This window comes from Podarcis erhardii (genome assembly GCF_964252035.2).
Source record: "Podarcis erhardii genome assembly, chromosome: 6".
NCBI classification, from domain to species: Eukaryota; Metazoa; Chordata; class Lepidosauria; order Squamata; family Lacertidae; genus Podarcis; species Podarcis erhardii.
In genome coordinates, this window is record NC_138510.1 from 57,511,704 (window position 1) to 57,525,953 (window position 14,250).

At 43.2% G+C, this 14,250-nt stretch overlaps 1 protein-coding gene and 1 long non-coding RNA gene across 2 annotated transcripts; one reads left to right on the top strand and one right to left on the bottom strand.

The window, feature by feature from the left end:
* The first annotated feature begins 2,059 nt into the window (after positions 1-2,059).
* On the top strand, positions 2,060-13,634 carry LOC309344485 (protein zyg-11 homolog B-like). Its single transcript, XM_081866885.1, has 14 exons — positions 2,060-2,226; positions 3,545-3,710; positions 4,797-5,551; positions 6,580-6,720; positions 6,933-7,109; positions 8,124-8,188; positions 9,430-9,529; positions 9,618-9,671; positions 9,804-9,965; positions 10,388-10,435; positions 10,819-11,016; positions 11,099-11,160; positions 11,554-11,651; positions 12,681-13,634. The coding sequence occupies exons 1-14, from the start codon at positions 2,152-2,154 to the stop codon at positions 12,869-12,871; spliced, it is 2,292 nt and encodes a 763-aa protein (XP_081723011.1). The 5' UTR covers positions 2,060-2,151; the 3' UTR covers positions 12,872-13,634.
* Positions 7,798-9,253, bottom strand: LOC309344522. Its single transcript, XR_014157755.1, has 2 exons — positions 8,686-9,253; positions 7,798-7,882 (listed from the first exon to the last, which is right to left on the bottom strand). It is a non-coding gene; the product is annotated as an uncharacterized lncRNA (long non-coding RNA).
* Positions 13,635-14,250: the final 616 nt, after the last annotated feature.

The following is a 14,250-nucleotide window of genomic DNA, read 5'->3' on the forward strand; positions in this document are numbered from 1 at the left end:
GACCACATATCTACAAGCTTATGAGGCCAGTGAAAATTTATGTGCAAGATTATTTCTGTATACATGAGGGGGGGAGAGAGTAAGAAATGCAGTAGGTCTTCCATCTGTCCAGTCGTCAAAATAGAAAAATCAGTTTCACATGTTGTGTCCATACTTTTCTAAAACAGGAGTAATTTTGGGTTGCTTTTTCTAGGTCTAAAATCTTTCCTAAGGTGGCCAGAACTGTATATAGTATTCCAAACATACTTTACACTTGCTTATGTTGAATTGCATTTGGGATTCTTCTGCCCATTCACTCCATTTGGAGAGATTATTTTGAAGTTCTTCACAATCCCTTTTTATTTTAAAATTAATTATCCACCTTGAATAATTTTGTATCATTAGCAAACTTTGCTAACTCACTGCTCACCATGAATGCTACATTATTTATGAACAAGTTAAAAAGCATGAGTCCCAGTGACAATCCTTGAGGGACTCCACTTTCTATATCCCTCCATTTGGGAGAACTGTTCGTTTTTTCCTACTCTGTTTCTTAACTGGTTTCTGACCCACAGGAAGACCTCTTTTTATTGCAAGATCCCCCCTCATGTATACAGAAATAATATTGCGTGACTGCTAAACTTACTTAGTGAGGTACTTTATCATAAGCTTTTTAAAAGCTGAAATACACAATCTCCTTTTCAACACTTCCCTCATTCTTAAAGACACTCTTTTAGCTAATAACTGTACCTTTGCAGTTGCATCACTACCTGCCCCATACCTGATGTCACATGGCTTGAGGAAACCAGCTTCATGGATCACATTAGGACTTCTCATGGACTTAATTAGGCCCGTGGACTGGAGGGTCCTTACCACTTCTCTAAATTTAAAGCTCTGGTTAACTTACCTCAGCTGCTAAGGGAGCTGCTTAGAATGGGAGTTTTGAATAAACATAGATTAAGCTCTCCTAGACTGAGCACCTGAAGTGCTTGTTATTTAACATCCAAGTTCTGGTCGTGGTTGGACTATAGGCCAGCCAAGCAGCAATCCTATTGGCATCCAAACTTTGGAAGCAGTTATTTTTATTTTGTTGCAAGTATAGGGTTACTTCATTCTGGTGATCTGTGGCAAAACAGTTTGTGTGACTAGTATTTCTATATATAAAATTACCTTGTGGGTAGGGGCTCTTAAGAAACAAGGCATTGATATGAATCACCTTGCATATGACATTTGTGTCCTTGTCCTTGTACAGCCCAGATTAGTTTATAAATGAAAGAGCTGTTGTTGTTATTATCGGTCCTATTTTTTCCTAGAAAAAGAGATGCTGGAACTTGCCAGGAACGCCTCCCTTGTTCTCCTAGAATGGCAACGGTGCCCACCTGAGAAGTGAGTTCTGGCTGGGAAAAAAAGCCAATTATTATTATTATTATTATTATTATTACCCCACCTTTTTCTTTCTAAGGACTCAAGGTGGCTTGCAGATAGAAACAAGGCCAACTTAAAGCTTAGAAAAATATATTTTCAAAAATGAAAGCAACCTTATAGGAGCCCTCAGGGCTCAAGCATATTCTGGTTTAATAAGAAAAATTTAAAAATTGTCCTGTAGCCCCTTAGAGACCAATTTTATTGGACAATTTTTAATTTTTTCTTATTTATTTCGACTGTGTCAGACCAACACAGCTACCTACCTGAATCTATATTCTGGTTTAATTCATCAGAATTTAGGTCGTTGCCTGGACTAAATTTGCCATTTCAGTATTAAACTCGAGGGAAAAAGAAAGAAAATGTAAGAAGAAAATGTGTGCTAAGCAAGGTCTAGCGCCCAAACGACTGTATTTACAAATTCGTGGCCCAAGAAAGGGACGCAATGGCTGCTCCCATCGCCCTGCATCCATTACTCTGCAATCTACTTTGCTCTCGAGTGGTGGGAGGCGGCTCCCCTCCCCTTCCACCATTCATCGAAAGGAGGGGGAAGGGGGGAAACAACCCTATTCGGAGCGCGCATGCGCCTTACTTGCACCCTCTCCCTCGGAGCTTAAACGGCGTTCCTTCCTCTTCAGTCCGTGCTGCGCCGCTTCCGGTGAGCCCTTGCCCGCTTTCCGGTTACTTCGCACCGCGCACCCCACCCCCTCCGCTCCCGCTGGCGGAGTGAATCCCGGCTCCTCGTTCGCCATGGTGCGGTTCCTGCACATCCAGAACCGGCAACGAGCCCCGCTGACCATTTGCGGGGACTGTCCTGCCGTGCAGGTGGGTGGGGAAGCGCGGGGACCTGAGGAACGGTTGCCTGGGGAGGGAGGCGAGGCGGCGGAAACAATGGGCGGCAGGAGAAGGAGGGAAGAAGCGCTGGGGTTTCGAAAGGGAGGACTCGGAGGGCGGAGAGGGGCCGGAGCCTTTGGGGAGAAGACTCTGCCCGGAGGAGGAGGAAGTTGCCCCGGAGTAGTTCCAGTAGTGACTGAGCCCAAAGCACCACCGACTCGCATACCCGAGTTTTTCGGGTTTCCAGAAAAGTGGCTGCGTTGGCTGGTTGTGGTAAAAAGAACCCCGAGACTTGGGGTCCCTGAAAGACCCTCGCGCGTTTTGTTAGGGCTGGAGTTCTTGGGGGCTACGGGCCAGCTGGTGGGTCCGAGAGGTTGCGCACACAGCCTACTAAACTTGGGTTAAAACTTTAGGGTCCCTCCCACGAGGCTGGCTGGCTTGGGGAAAGGGTTCCTCCTCTTCGTAGGGGAAGAGGAAAAAGCGGGGGTTTCTTTCATAGGTCCGCTTGCTTGCCAGAATGATAATAATAATACCACGCTCATCTATCCGGGTTGCTCTGCTGTGGGCTGCCAGGCGCTGCTCAAGAGCAATCCTAACATGGCTACGCAGGAGTAAGCCCTAAGAAATTCAGTGTGGGGCTTACCCACAGATGGCTGTAGCCTTAGCCACCTGATTGCGACAGCTGTTGGTTTATTTATTGAATTAATTTGTTTTTTAATTTGCTCACATCTCGTCCTTCCTTCTGGAGCTGCCCAGAGTGGTGGATAGACCCACAATTTAAAAACAAAAAGTAAAACACTCTTGAAATAATTAAAGCATTCTCAAAATGCTGTAACAGTTAAAAACATTCTTCCTTCCGATGATCTGGGGGTTGCCAAGAACTTTCCTCCTCAAATGATGATGAAGATTTAGTGGAAGTGCAGAAGATACTTTGTCTTAAAACCAGATCTTGCCCCCAGTGTATCCCATGTAAGTAATTGGGATAGTCTTCCTGCTGCAGTGGGGCTGGAGACATACAGTGTATTTACTATACCCAGTTGGGGAACGTTAGTCGTATGGGAACTTGCTTTAGGAGTGTTAACAATCCAAGGATAAACATTCTATAATCCTGAGTAGTGACCTGTTAGGAACAGTCATAATAATAATTTGTACTTGCTCTTTTTTTAGTATTGAGTGCTTCACTTAGTGATGGATACTAAATGCAGATGTATAAGTTTATTATGTGTACTAAATGAAGCCATGTATTACGCCACTTTGTGATCCTAAGGAGTTTCTTACTGATGTGCTGTTGTTTTTTTATGGATGATAGGCAGAAGCATCTCCATATTCCTTAGTTGACATCTGCTTGAATGCCTTGGTTGCCGACTTAGAAAAATTCTGTATAGAACGGCCTGATGGGTCACTGTGCTTGAAAGAATCTGAAAGGCTTCCTCAAGAAGTGGCTGATCGCTTGCTGCAGACAATGGCATATCGAGGTAACAGTTATTTTTGTGCTAGCACAAGTGATCTGAACATGAGGTCATTCACAGACAAGAACAGCTTGTTCTAGCTAGCTCATTCTTCTGTGCCGTTCCCCTTCCTATGTAAAGTATGCATATCTAGACCATATTGAGCTAGAAATCTTATGAAATCCTCAAAGGAGCAAAAAATTGGATAAGGATAGCATTAAGAATTATGCCCTAGATATTAATATTTATTTGATTTACATCTTGCCCTTCCTCCCAAAGGAGCCCCAGTCTGTAACTTAGCTGTCACATTAGCTTCACCACCATGTTTAGATTAAAATGTGCTTATTTCCAGTGGTCAAGTAGTGGTCTGAAACATGCTGCTTAGCAATATCCCTCATGCTAGGACAAACAGCAGTAGAATAAACTGTGCAAGTTAAGCATATTTGCATATAGCTCAGTTGGTAGAGCATGAGACTCTTAATCTCAGGGTCATGGATTCCAGCCGCACGTTAGGAAAAAGATTCCTGCACTGCACGGGGATGGACTAGGTGACTTTTGTGGTCCCTTCCAACTCTATGACTCTGTGTTATACAGTGGTACCTCAGGTTACAGATGCTTCAGGTTATAGGCGCTTCAGGTTACAGACTCCGCTAACCCAGAAATAGTACCTCGGGTTAAGAACTTTGCTTCAGGATGAGAATAGAAATTGTGCGGTGGCAGCTGGAGACCCCATTAGCTAAAGTGGTGCTTCAGGTTAAAAACAGTTTCAGGTTAAGAACAGACCTCCAGAACGAATTAAGTACTTAACCCGAGGTACCACTGTACTTCTGTCAGGAATAGTCTGTTCACCTTGGAAGATAGTCCATCTGGGTTATACTGCCATCTAGTGTTCACAGGCAGAAAATACAGAGTTGAGGAAATAGTTGCCATCACACTGAATAGTCGCCAATCCATTTTCTGCTTCCTGCCCAGGTGGTTCTGTTTCTACTCACCAGTTTCTCACCTCACTTTTTGAACTGTTGCCTACCATTTAGTAATACAGCCTACTTTACAAATAACCATATTTCAGTAGTTTACTTGCTCTAACATAGGCTTGTTTTCCTTTCCTAATAGAACTGTTGAATGATGGCACTGTGGGCATTTTCCGAGGCAACCAGATGCGTTTGAAGCAAGCTTGTATCCGCAAAGCAAAGATTTCAGCCCAGTCTTTCCGAAAAGCCTTCTGCCACCATAAGCTAGTAGAACTGGATGCTGCAGGGATGAATGACACTGTTACTGTTGCAGATGTTGTGAGTGGGCTTGGCAGCAGTGCATGGATCCAGAACAACCTTCAGTGCCTTGTCTTGGACTCATTAACTCTTTCCCCTACAAATCCTTATGAACGGTGCTTTAGTCAGTTGTCTGGTCTTCGTTCTTTGAGCATTACCAATGTGCTCTTCCGTGATGAAGATTTAGCAGAGGTTGCTACCCTGCCAAGGTTAGAAAGCTTGGATATCTCCAATACTTCAGTCACAAAAATAACTGCACTCCTGGCCTGCAAACATCGACTTAAGTCTCTAACTATGCATAGCTTGAAATGCTTGAAAATGCCTACACCAAAGTTCTTAGATGTAATAAGAGAACTAAAGCATCTGATTCACCTTGACATCTCAGATGAGCAGCATTCCACATCAGATATTGCCTTTCGTTTGCTAGGCCAAAAAGACATTCTGCCCAATCTCGTGTCTCTGGACATTTCTGGAAGCAAATACATTAACGATGAGGCTGTTGAAGCTTTTGTCAGACAACGGCCAACGATGCGGTTTGTGGGATTGCTCGGGACTGAAGCTGGGTACACAGAGTTCCTTTCAGGAGAAGGAACCTTGAAGGTTTGAAGGTTTTAAATGTTCTATAACTAAAATGATACTTGAAAATCTAACAAATGGTTTGGAAGGGCAGTTCTTATTCCAATTTGCTTGTAGCCTTGACCCAACAATGTTTATATCATGAATTGCTGTAGTTTTTTTAATTTGGAAAAATAGGTGTGATATTAAAGAATGAGTTTAAATGAAATAATAAATTTTTAAAGGAAAAGGGAGGTTCCTGTCTGTGTGCACAGCAAGTTGTGCAGCGCATAGAGTGGAGTAGCTCTGGAAAGAAATAGCACACATTAAAACTGTTCAGCTCCATTTTTGCCTAAGCCCTCTGGCTAAGCTGAGGCTAGTCTTCAGGCATATTCACTTACCACTTTTGTGGACCCTCAGAAGTGAGAAGGGTGTTGGCATGACAACACTTTGGCTTATCCACACTATAGCAGTTCTTTTGGGTCATGCTAGTGCATCACAGGGACGTGGGTGGCGCTGTGGGTAAAACCTCAGCACCTAGGACTTGCTGATCGCATGGTCAGCGGTTTGAATCCCCGCGGCGGGGTGCGCTCCTGTCGTTCGGTCCCAGAGCCTGCCAACCTAGCAGTTCGAAAGCACCTCCGGGTGCAAGTAGATAAATAGGGACCGCTTACCAGCGGGAAGGTAAACGGCGTTCCGTGTGCTGCGCTGGCTCGCCAGATGCAGCTTGTCACGCTGGCCACGTGACCTGGAAGTGTCTGCGGACAGCGCTGGCTCCTGGCCTATAGAGTGAGATGAGCGCACAACCCCAGAGTCTGGCAAGACTGGCCCGAACAGGCAGGGGTACCTTTACCTTTTTAGTGCATCACAAGGGATGGATGTATTCCAGAACTGCAACCCCACCTCATTCCAGAGTTTGTTTTTGTAAAACACATTCTGATTAGGTTTGGATCTTCATGCTTGGTGGATCACCATGTTACTGCAGGGCTTTGTTAGCTACTGAATTTATTAGACCTAAAATGACCATTCTGAGCCTAGTTAGTGAAAATAATGAATTATTTTTATGTTCAAAGGTATCGGGAGGAGAAAATGAAATGCAGATTTCGGAAGCTTTGAAACGCTACAGTGAAAGGGCATGCTTTGTGAAAGAAGCCTTTTTTCACCTTTTTACGCAAACATGTTTTATGAGAATTACAAAGCCTGAAATCCTAAAGGTAAGCCAGATTAGTTTGAATGCAATAACTTCTTGCAAACTATTCCACTGTGGTCAAATTTTACAAATATTACTTAGTCCATTAGCTCCTATCTGCATTCCCCAAAGAAGTAGACCTCTCTTTATTCTCATTCATCCATCCTTATTTTTATTGGATTTTTGATTTCATTATGTATTGTGCTGAATTAGTTCTTTGCATATTTCATGCTACAGCTTGTGATCATTGGAATGAGGAATCATCCTTTGGACTTGGCAGTACAGTTAACTGCTAGTGCCTGTGCCCTTAACTTAACAAGACAAGGCTTAGCAGCAGGCATGCCTGTTCGCCTGCTTTCCAGCGTAATCCAGCTGCTCCTCAAAGCCATGGAAACCTTTCCTGAACAGCAGCAGGTAAGGGTTTTGGGTAGGATACAGTTACAATTCAACAGCCCTAATAAGAGAGCAGATCTTACAACATCTGTTATACCAGTACTAAAGCACAGTAGATTTGCTGCTCAAATCGGGGCACATGAATGATAGAACAAATGATGCACAAAAAATTATATGGATTTCTTTTCTATTCTCCCCAACTTTTTGTCAGCTTTTAAAATGCCACCTGTAGCCACGGTTTGGAGTGTGAGGTGTGATGTTGGCTCTTTTAGATCCTTGGCTTATGACGTCGTGTTATGTTTTTTACATATATAGAACTGTATTTGGGGGCTGGGGAGGGCAGCAGATGTAGCATGTGTGATGCACCACACATGGTAGAACACACTGGCTCAGTTCACACAACTGTTGCCCTCTCACATGAGTGGGGTGACACACTCACTGCCTCAACACATACACAGGGTTCTGATTGGCGTGACTGTGAAATGGCCCAATGTGGGTTTAATGTTTGAAACTAGAGAATGCCTGTCCTCCATGCAGCTGTTAACTCTTCCAATATATACCTCCTGTTCCATTTAGTGCCCAGTCTTTGACTTCGGGAAAGTCAAGGTTCTGTCAGAAGTATAGCTCAGAAATTGTCTTACCTCTGCTTCCATAATGCTGAATAATCTGATCCTGTCCTAGATAACTATCTGTTTTAATTTGTTGTTCCGTATGTTGATGACTTGAGAATGTTGTTTCATTTGGAGGGTTTGAGCTGTAGGGTAGTACTCAACTAAGTTATGTTCCTAGTAGACCTATGGAAACCAATGAACCTAAATTAGTCATACTCATGAATTTCAATGGAGTTCAGATACCTAAACTCATGCTCTTAAGCTGCAAAGCATTGAAAACATGCATTCTTGAACCATCTGTCCTGTAAAAATGGATAATTAGCTTCAAATACTGTAAACTGCCTTTGACGAAGGGTGGTATATAACTTGAATAAGAATAACAAATACAGAACCCTATGGTGCTGAATTCTCTCTTTCCATATAGCTCCAGAAGAACTGTCTTCTTTCACTATCCAGTGTCAGGATCCTGCAAGACGTTCCATTTAACAGGCAAGTGACTCCAATCTGTTACTGTACAGTAGTGATAGACAGCTCTTCCCAGTATAGTCTGTCTGCCCCCTCGCTCAGTCTCTAGGACAGGGGTAGGCAGCCTAAGGCCCAATCGCCTTCTCAATCCGGCCTGTGGATGGTCCGGGAATCCGCGTGTTTTTACATGAGTAGAATGTGTCCTATTATTTAAAATGCATCTCTGGGTTGTTTGTGGGGCATAGGAATTCATTCACCCCCCCCCCCCAATATAGTCCAGCCCACCACATGGTTTGAGGGACGGTGGACCGGCCCATGGCTGAAAAAGGTTGCTGACCCCTGCTCTAGGGTTTCTCCTTTCTGATGAAGACACACATTCACTTTGAGACATGGGCAAAAAGAACTTTTTAATTTCCCTGCCTGCCCAGTAGGAGGAGTTCCAGAGGCTTTGGTAGAGTGTTCCCTCATGCTGCCTTGAAGGCCAGTGCAAATATGATGCCAGATAAACTAAAAATTCTTACCCAAATGGCAGTCCATGTGACTCGGTTGCTTCTCTGGATCATGCAGTAATGATGGATGAAGGACATTAGCCAGGACCCAGGCAAATGGGAGTAAGCGGCCGAGGTGTATAACTCTGACATAACTTCTGTTGCTATTCATTCTCTCTGTGTGTGTGAGAGAGGGAGGAAGAGAGAAGAGGCCATAGATTAGTGGTAAAGTTTTTGCATACAGAATGTACCAATTTCTGTCACAGGCATCTCTAGTTAAGCACACCTCATGTAGCAGGACTAGAAAATCTGAGAGCTTGGAGTACTCTTGCGAGTTGAGTAGACAGAACTGCACCTTGTTCCCTTTTCCTATGCCTTGGGTTTAATGGCTCAGTTGCTTAGTAAGGAGAGACCACTGCAAAAACTTCTGATGCTGTTTGTGCTGATAAGGTGGGGTGGGGAATGTCAAGAAACCCTAGGTACTTATCATGTTTATACAGCAAATACACAGCAATGACTTATTGAAGAGTGGTGTATAGCTCCGATATCAGTGCCTTGATCAGTTAAACACTTCTTAGGAATGGTCAGTTTGGTTCTCCTTTCATTTGGGTTGTAAGCAGGCCTCTCTCATCTGCACTTTGCCTCAGGACAGGATTAATATCTGCTTAAAAACTGGTGAAAGTGAAAGGGGGAAACTGCTTTATTAATCTTGTTCTTTCACTATGACCTGGTTTAGAGTTGCAAAGTGTATACTCTGACAATGCTTTTAAATTTTAGGTTTGCAGCTGCGAAATTTGTTGTCCAGTGGCTTTGTAACCAGGAAAACCAACATATACAAAGAATTGCTGTTAATATAATCTCTATCCTAGCACTTAAGGTATGTGATTTTACATTTGCATCTAGATCATCTTTATTATCAGAAGCTCTTCCACATACGGATTTCAAATACGTGGTTTGTTTTTTAGCTTTCGGACGAGCAAGCAGCACAGCTTGCTGCCGAGTTCTACATTGTTGTTGGGGTGAGTTGTTGCATCTCCTTTCCCCATAACAGTGAGCAATATTTTAAGAGGGTTTGGGGAGGAGAGTGCAATGTTGAAATTTGCACTTCATGTATTCTATGTAGTTAATGGTCTCGTTTTCTTCCTTTACAGAAACTACTTGAAATCGTTGAACAGAAAATAAATCAGAATGAATTAGATACAACTTTCCATTTTACACTGAGCGCACTTTGGAATCTCACAGATGAAGCGCCAACTACGTGTGGGCACTTCATTGATAACAAAGGGTTGGAGCTTTTTATGAGAGTTTTAGAGGTAAATGTGGTAGCTACCTTTCTAACCAGTTGACAAATACAACACTTTTGTTGTTTACTCGATTAGTCGTGTCCGATCTTCGTAACCCCATGGACCAGAGCACACCAGGCACTCCTGTCTTCCACTGCCTCCCAGAGTTTTGTCAAATTCATGTAGGTTGCTTCTATAACACTGTCCAACCATCTCGTCCTCTGTCGTCCCCTTCTCCTTGTGCCCTCAATCTTACCCAACAGAGTTTTTTCCAGAGAGTCTTGAGGTGGCCAAAGTATTTGAGCCTCAGCTTCAGAATCTGTCCTTCCAGTGAGCACTCAGGGTTGATTTCCTTCGGAATGGATAGGTTTGATCTTTTTGCAGTCCATGGGACTCTCAAGAGTCTCCTCCAGCTACATAAGCTTAATAATTAAACCTATTTCTCTTTGCAGACTTTTTCATCTGACTCTTCAATACAGCATAAAGTTCTTGGCCTTCTGGTAAGAGCAGAATAAAGTGCAATGTACTAGAATTGTTTTAAAAGTTAATGTGTGCATTTTAAAGGTATTAAATCTGTCATTTATGATTAGAGTAATCCTCCGTGCTGTTCTCTTTTCTGGCCTTCATGAAAAGGTGGGAAAAGGAAGTTGATTTTTCTTCAGTAGAAAAATTTCCTTGAGCGTTGATATAGCAGTGAAATACATACTTCTGATTTTTTTTTTATTGACTTGAGATGCATGACACTTCTCAACATATAAAGAGATGCTGGCCCATCCTCCTTTCAGGGGAAATTTATTCAGTTTCAGTAATAAAGTGACAACAAATTAGCACGGCATTTGCCAGCTCGTGATTTTCACGGTTGTATTTTTTCTATCTTCATCAGAACAATGTAGCAGAAGTGAGAGAGCTGCAGTCCAAGTTAATGCAGAAGGACTTCATAGATCGTGTCAGTGATCTGCTAAGCAGCGCTGAAATGGAAGTGAACTACTTCTCAGCCGGGATTATTTCAAACTTGCTATCTAGAGGCGAACAATCCTGGGCATTGAGTCAAACACTGAGAAGATCCCTCATTGAAAAACTGGTATGGTGACTTAGATTCCATAGTTATTTCAAATATTTTCAGTGTTTATTGAAATGTTGACCCTTGGTTCTCTCTGTTACAGCATGCAGCTCTGTTGAAGTGGCCGACACCAGAATGCAAGATGGTAGCACTGCCAGCCTATAGGTATACCTCTAGACAAAATATGCCTTGGCCAGTAATTCTGTATACTGTATATGGTTACCTGGCAAGCAGGGACCCTCTGGAACATATCAGAAGGGAATAGCCTCAAATGTTCTAAATAACTTGCTCAACATTGAACCCTGTTGCCAATATGTATCTGCCAAGCGAACAACAAACCAACAACAAACCAACCCTAACCAACAACAAACCAACCCTAACCCTAACCCAATATATTTATTGGACAATTGTAATTATTTTTACTAGATCAGTGCTATGTACATAAGTAGTTCTGCAATCCATCTTCATTTCCTTGCCTCAAACACCAGTTCCTCCCACCTTTCTCTGCCAGCCTTAATGCTAATCATGATTCTTAGGTAACTTTTCTTCAATCCATAGGTCCCTCAAGCCTTTCTACCCATTACTTGACTGCTTTGCGTTACCTGGAGTGCAGATTTGGGCAGCGTGGGCCATTCTGCACATCTGTTGCAAAACCCGTACGTATGGATGGTTTTCTTTTAATAAGCCTATGACTTTCAAGTTCAACCTGTAAAGCCTGTTGGGAATGTCCATGTAGCTTCCCCCCACCCCCCAAAAAAACTTGGTAGAAGATGCAATGTATGTTGTAGCTATTCAGACCAAATGCTTTGGTGATCAGCTCTGTCCCTGCATTTGTTCTAAGCTCAGAGGGTGATTTATGCTGCTCCCCTTCTCTCTCTTCCTCCTCCCATTAGTGCAATAAGGTATTAATACTGTGGAATTGTGGTGGGAGTAAGTCCCTGCTGCCTCTAACAGCAAATGCATCTTTAGAATTTTCCTGGCAAGTATGTGAGGTCTACCAGGCCCCAGATATGTAGAACAGGTAACTAGGTTTGCCGGTGCCTTTTTACACACATGGACTTTAGTTCTCTCTTACCAGGTAATTGCAGCATACAACATGCTTCTGTTTGTGTGACACTATAATCGCTATTCTGTTAGGAGGGTTGTGTGTCTAGAGAACCCTGTCTTCGTGTAGGGAAACAAACTTTAAAATTCCCTCAGGGGGCATTCTTATCTTCAGTTATGTCACACAAACTGCAGCAATGAACACCTTTTAAACTCCGTACTTCTCTGCAAAAATACAAACTGAGTACAGTTGTACCTTGGAAGCTGAACGGAATCTGTTCTGGAAGACCGTTCGACTTCCAAACTGTTCGGAAACCAAAGCACAACTTCTGATTGGCTGCAGGAAGCTCCTACAGCCAATCGGAAGCTGCAGAAGCCCCTTCGGGCATTTGGCTTCCAAAAATAGTTCACAAACCAGAACGGTCACTTCTGGGTTTGTGGCGTTCGGGAGCCAAAACATTTGAGAACTAAGCTGTTCAAAAACCAAGGTATGACTCTGTTATGTCTGTGCTTAAAACTTCTGTGTTAAATGAGGAATCTCAATGTCCCGAAGTCAGGAGCGAAGTGTAGAAGTGAAGCTAGAGTGGTTATGTTCCATTCATGTTGGATCATCTAATAAACAGATTTTTGTTTCTCTTCAGCTGCCAGGTACTGTTCCATGTTAATAGAAGAGAATGGGCTACAGCATTTATATAATATTAAAGAAAATGACCAGAGTGATCCAGATGTCCAGTATCTAACAAACGAGATACTATCTTACGTGGACACTCACATGAAATATTATGGGAAGCCTAAACAGCGAAAGGAGATACAAGCCAAGTCAAATGGATAACCGAGGGCATGGCTGTTTCTTTCATTTTGTCATGTGCAGAAGCTGCGATGGTGATTTCTTAATGCTTTCTCAGGCATTTCGGATCAAGATGGTCCTCCTTGTAAGATCTGAGGGTACTTGTCTGGCATGCACATCTGGAAGTCTCCGACAAGTAGCTTTAATTTGTAACTTGCCTTCTGAAAAGGGAAATGGGGCACCGTCCCAAGAGAAAACTGCTTAGTAGCTGACTGTACAGGTCTTGAAAAGTCTGTTGGTTTTGTAAGCCACCAATTTCATATGGTGGTGGTCAAGGACACTGCAAATGGAGGCTTTAAATGCTACTTGTTCTCGTGCCAGTAATCTTTCTTCTTGTCAGTCCAGGAACTGTTCCATTTTTTTGTCCATGCCTTACCACCAGTAAACTCTGTATTGCTTGTGGTAGCCGAGAGAAAATAGGATTGCTTAGCCTTGGAGAAACACTTTTAAAATCCCATGCAGTGAAGGCAGAGGGGTTTTAAAAATCCTGGGCAAGGGAGAGGTAGGCTGTTTCAACTAAAATGCTGAATTAGTCTTCAACAGGCTGTTAAGCCAGTCAAAAGCGTTCGTGAGGGGCTTACACACATTCTATGTGCATGTTGTACAGGGGAGATTCTGGCTTTGTCAGTTGTGCATCCACATTGTTTACGAGTGTACGCAAACTATTTTTGTACTTGGAGGGGGGAAATCTTTCAAGATACTTTCTAGGTTTTAATACATAAAATAAAAGGCATGTCCAATGATGGTACAGAGATGTGACTGCAAGTTTTTTCTTTAATCAAACTGGTTGGCATGAAGGGTGAAATGGAGGCTTCACAACAATTATCATACTATTATGGAAAGCAGCAACTTTGTAGTAGAGCAGTCTTAGCTGAAAATTTTCATCCATTGTGTTGAGCAGGCATCCCCAAACTCGGCCCTCCAGCTGTTTTGGGACTACAATTCCCATCATCCCTGACCACTGGTCCTGTTAGCTAGGGATGATGGGAGTTGTAGTCCCAAAACAGTTGGAGGGTCTAGTTTGGGGGTGCCTGGTGTTGAGTTTCCAAAGGAGTGACAGGTTGTTAGGGCTTAGCTAGATGTTATGTATTAACCTCTCCGCTCTGAAAAACAGATGGAGGCGAGTGGTTTTAGATGGAAAGTGCCGACTAGGCATAGGCAAACTCAGCCCTCCAGATGTTATGGGACTACAACTCCCATCATCCCTGACCACTGGTCCTGTTAGCTAGGGATGATGGGAGTCCCCAAACATCTGGAGGGCCGAGTTTGCCTATGCCTGGTGCAGGCAGTCAAAGAACTCCACATTCCTGCGATGTGCTTTTAAATTGTGCCCCCTCCACTTCATAGAAGAGCTTGCACAGAAC

Coding starts and splice junctions, on each gene's coding strand:
- LOC309344485 (XM_081866885.1), top strand. CDS start 2,152: ATGGTGCGGTTCCTGCACATCCAGAACCGGCAACGAGCCCCGCTGACC. Junction 6,721..6,932: donor CAAAGCCTGAAATCCTAAAG/GTAAGCCAGATT, acceptor TTCATGCTACAG/CTTGTGATCATTGGAATGAG. Junction 9,530..9,617: donor TCTCTATCCTAGCACTTAAG/GTATGTGATTTT, acceptor TTTGTTTTTTAG/CTTTCGGACGAGCAAGCAGC.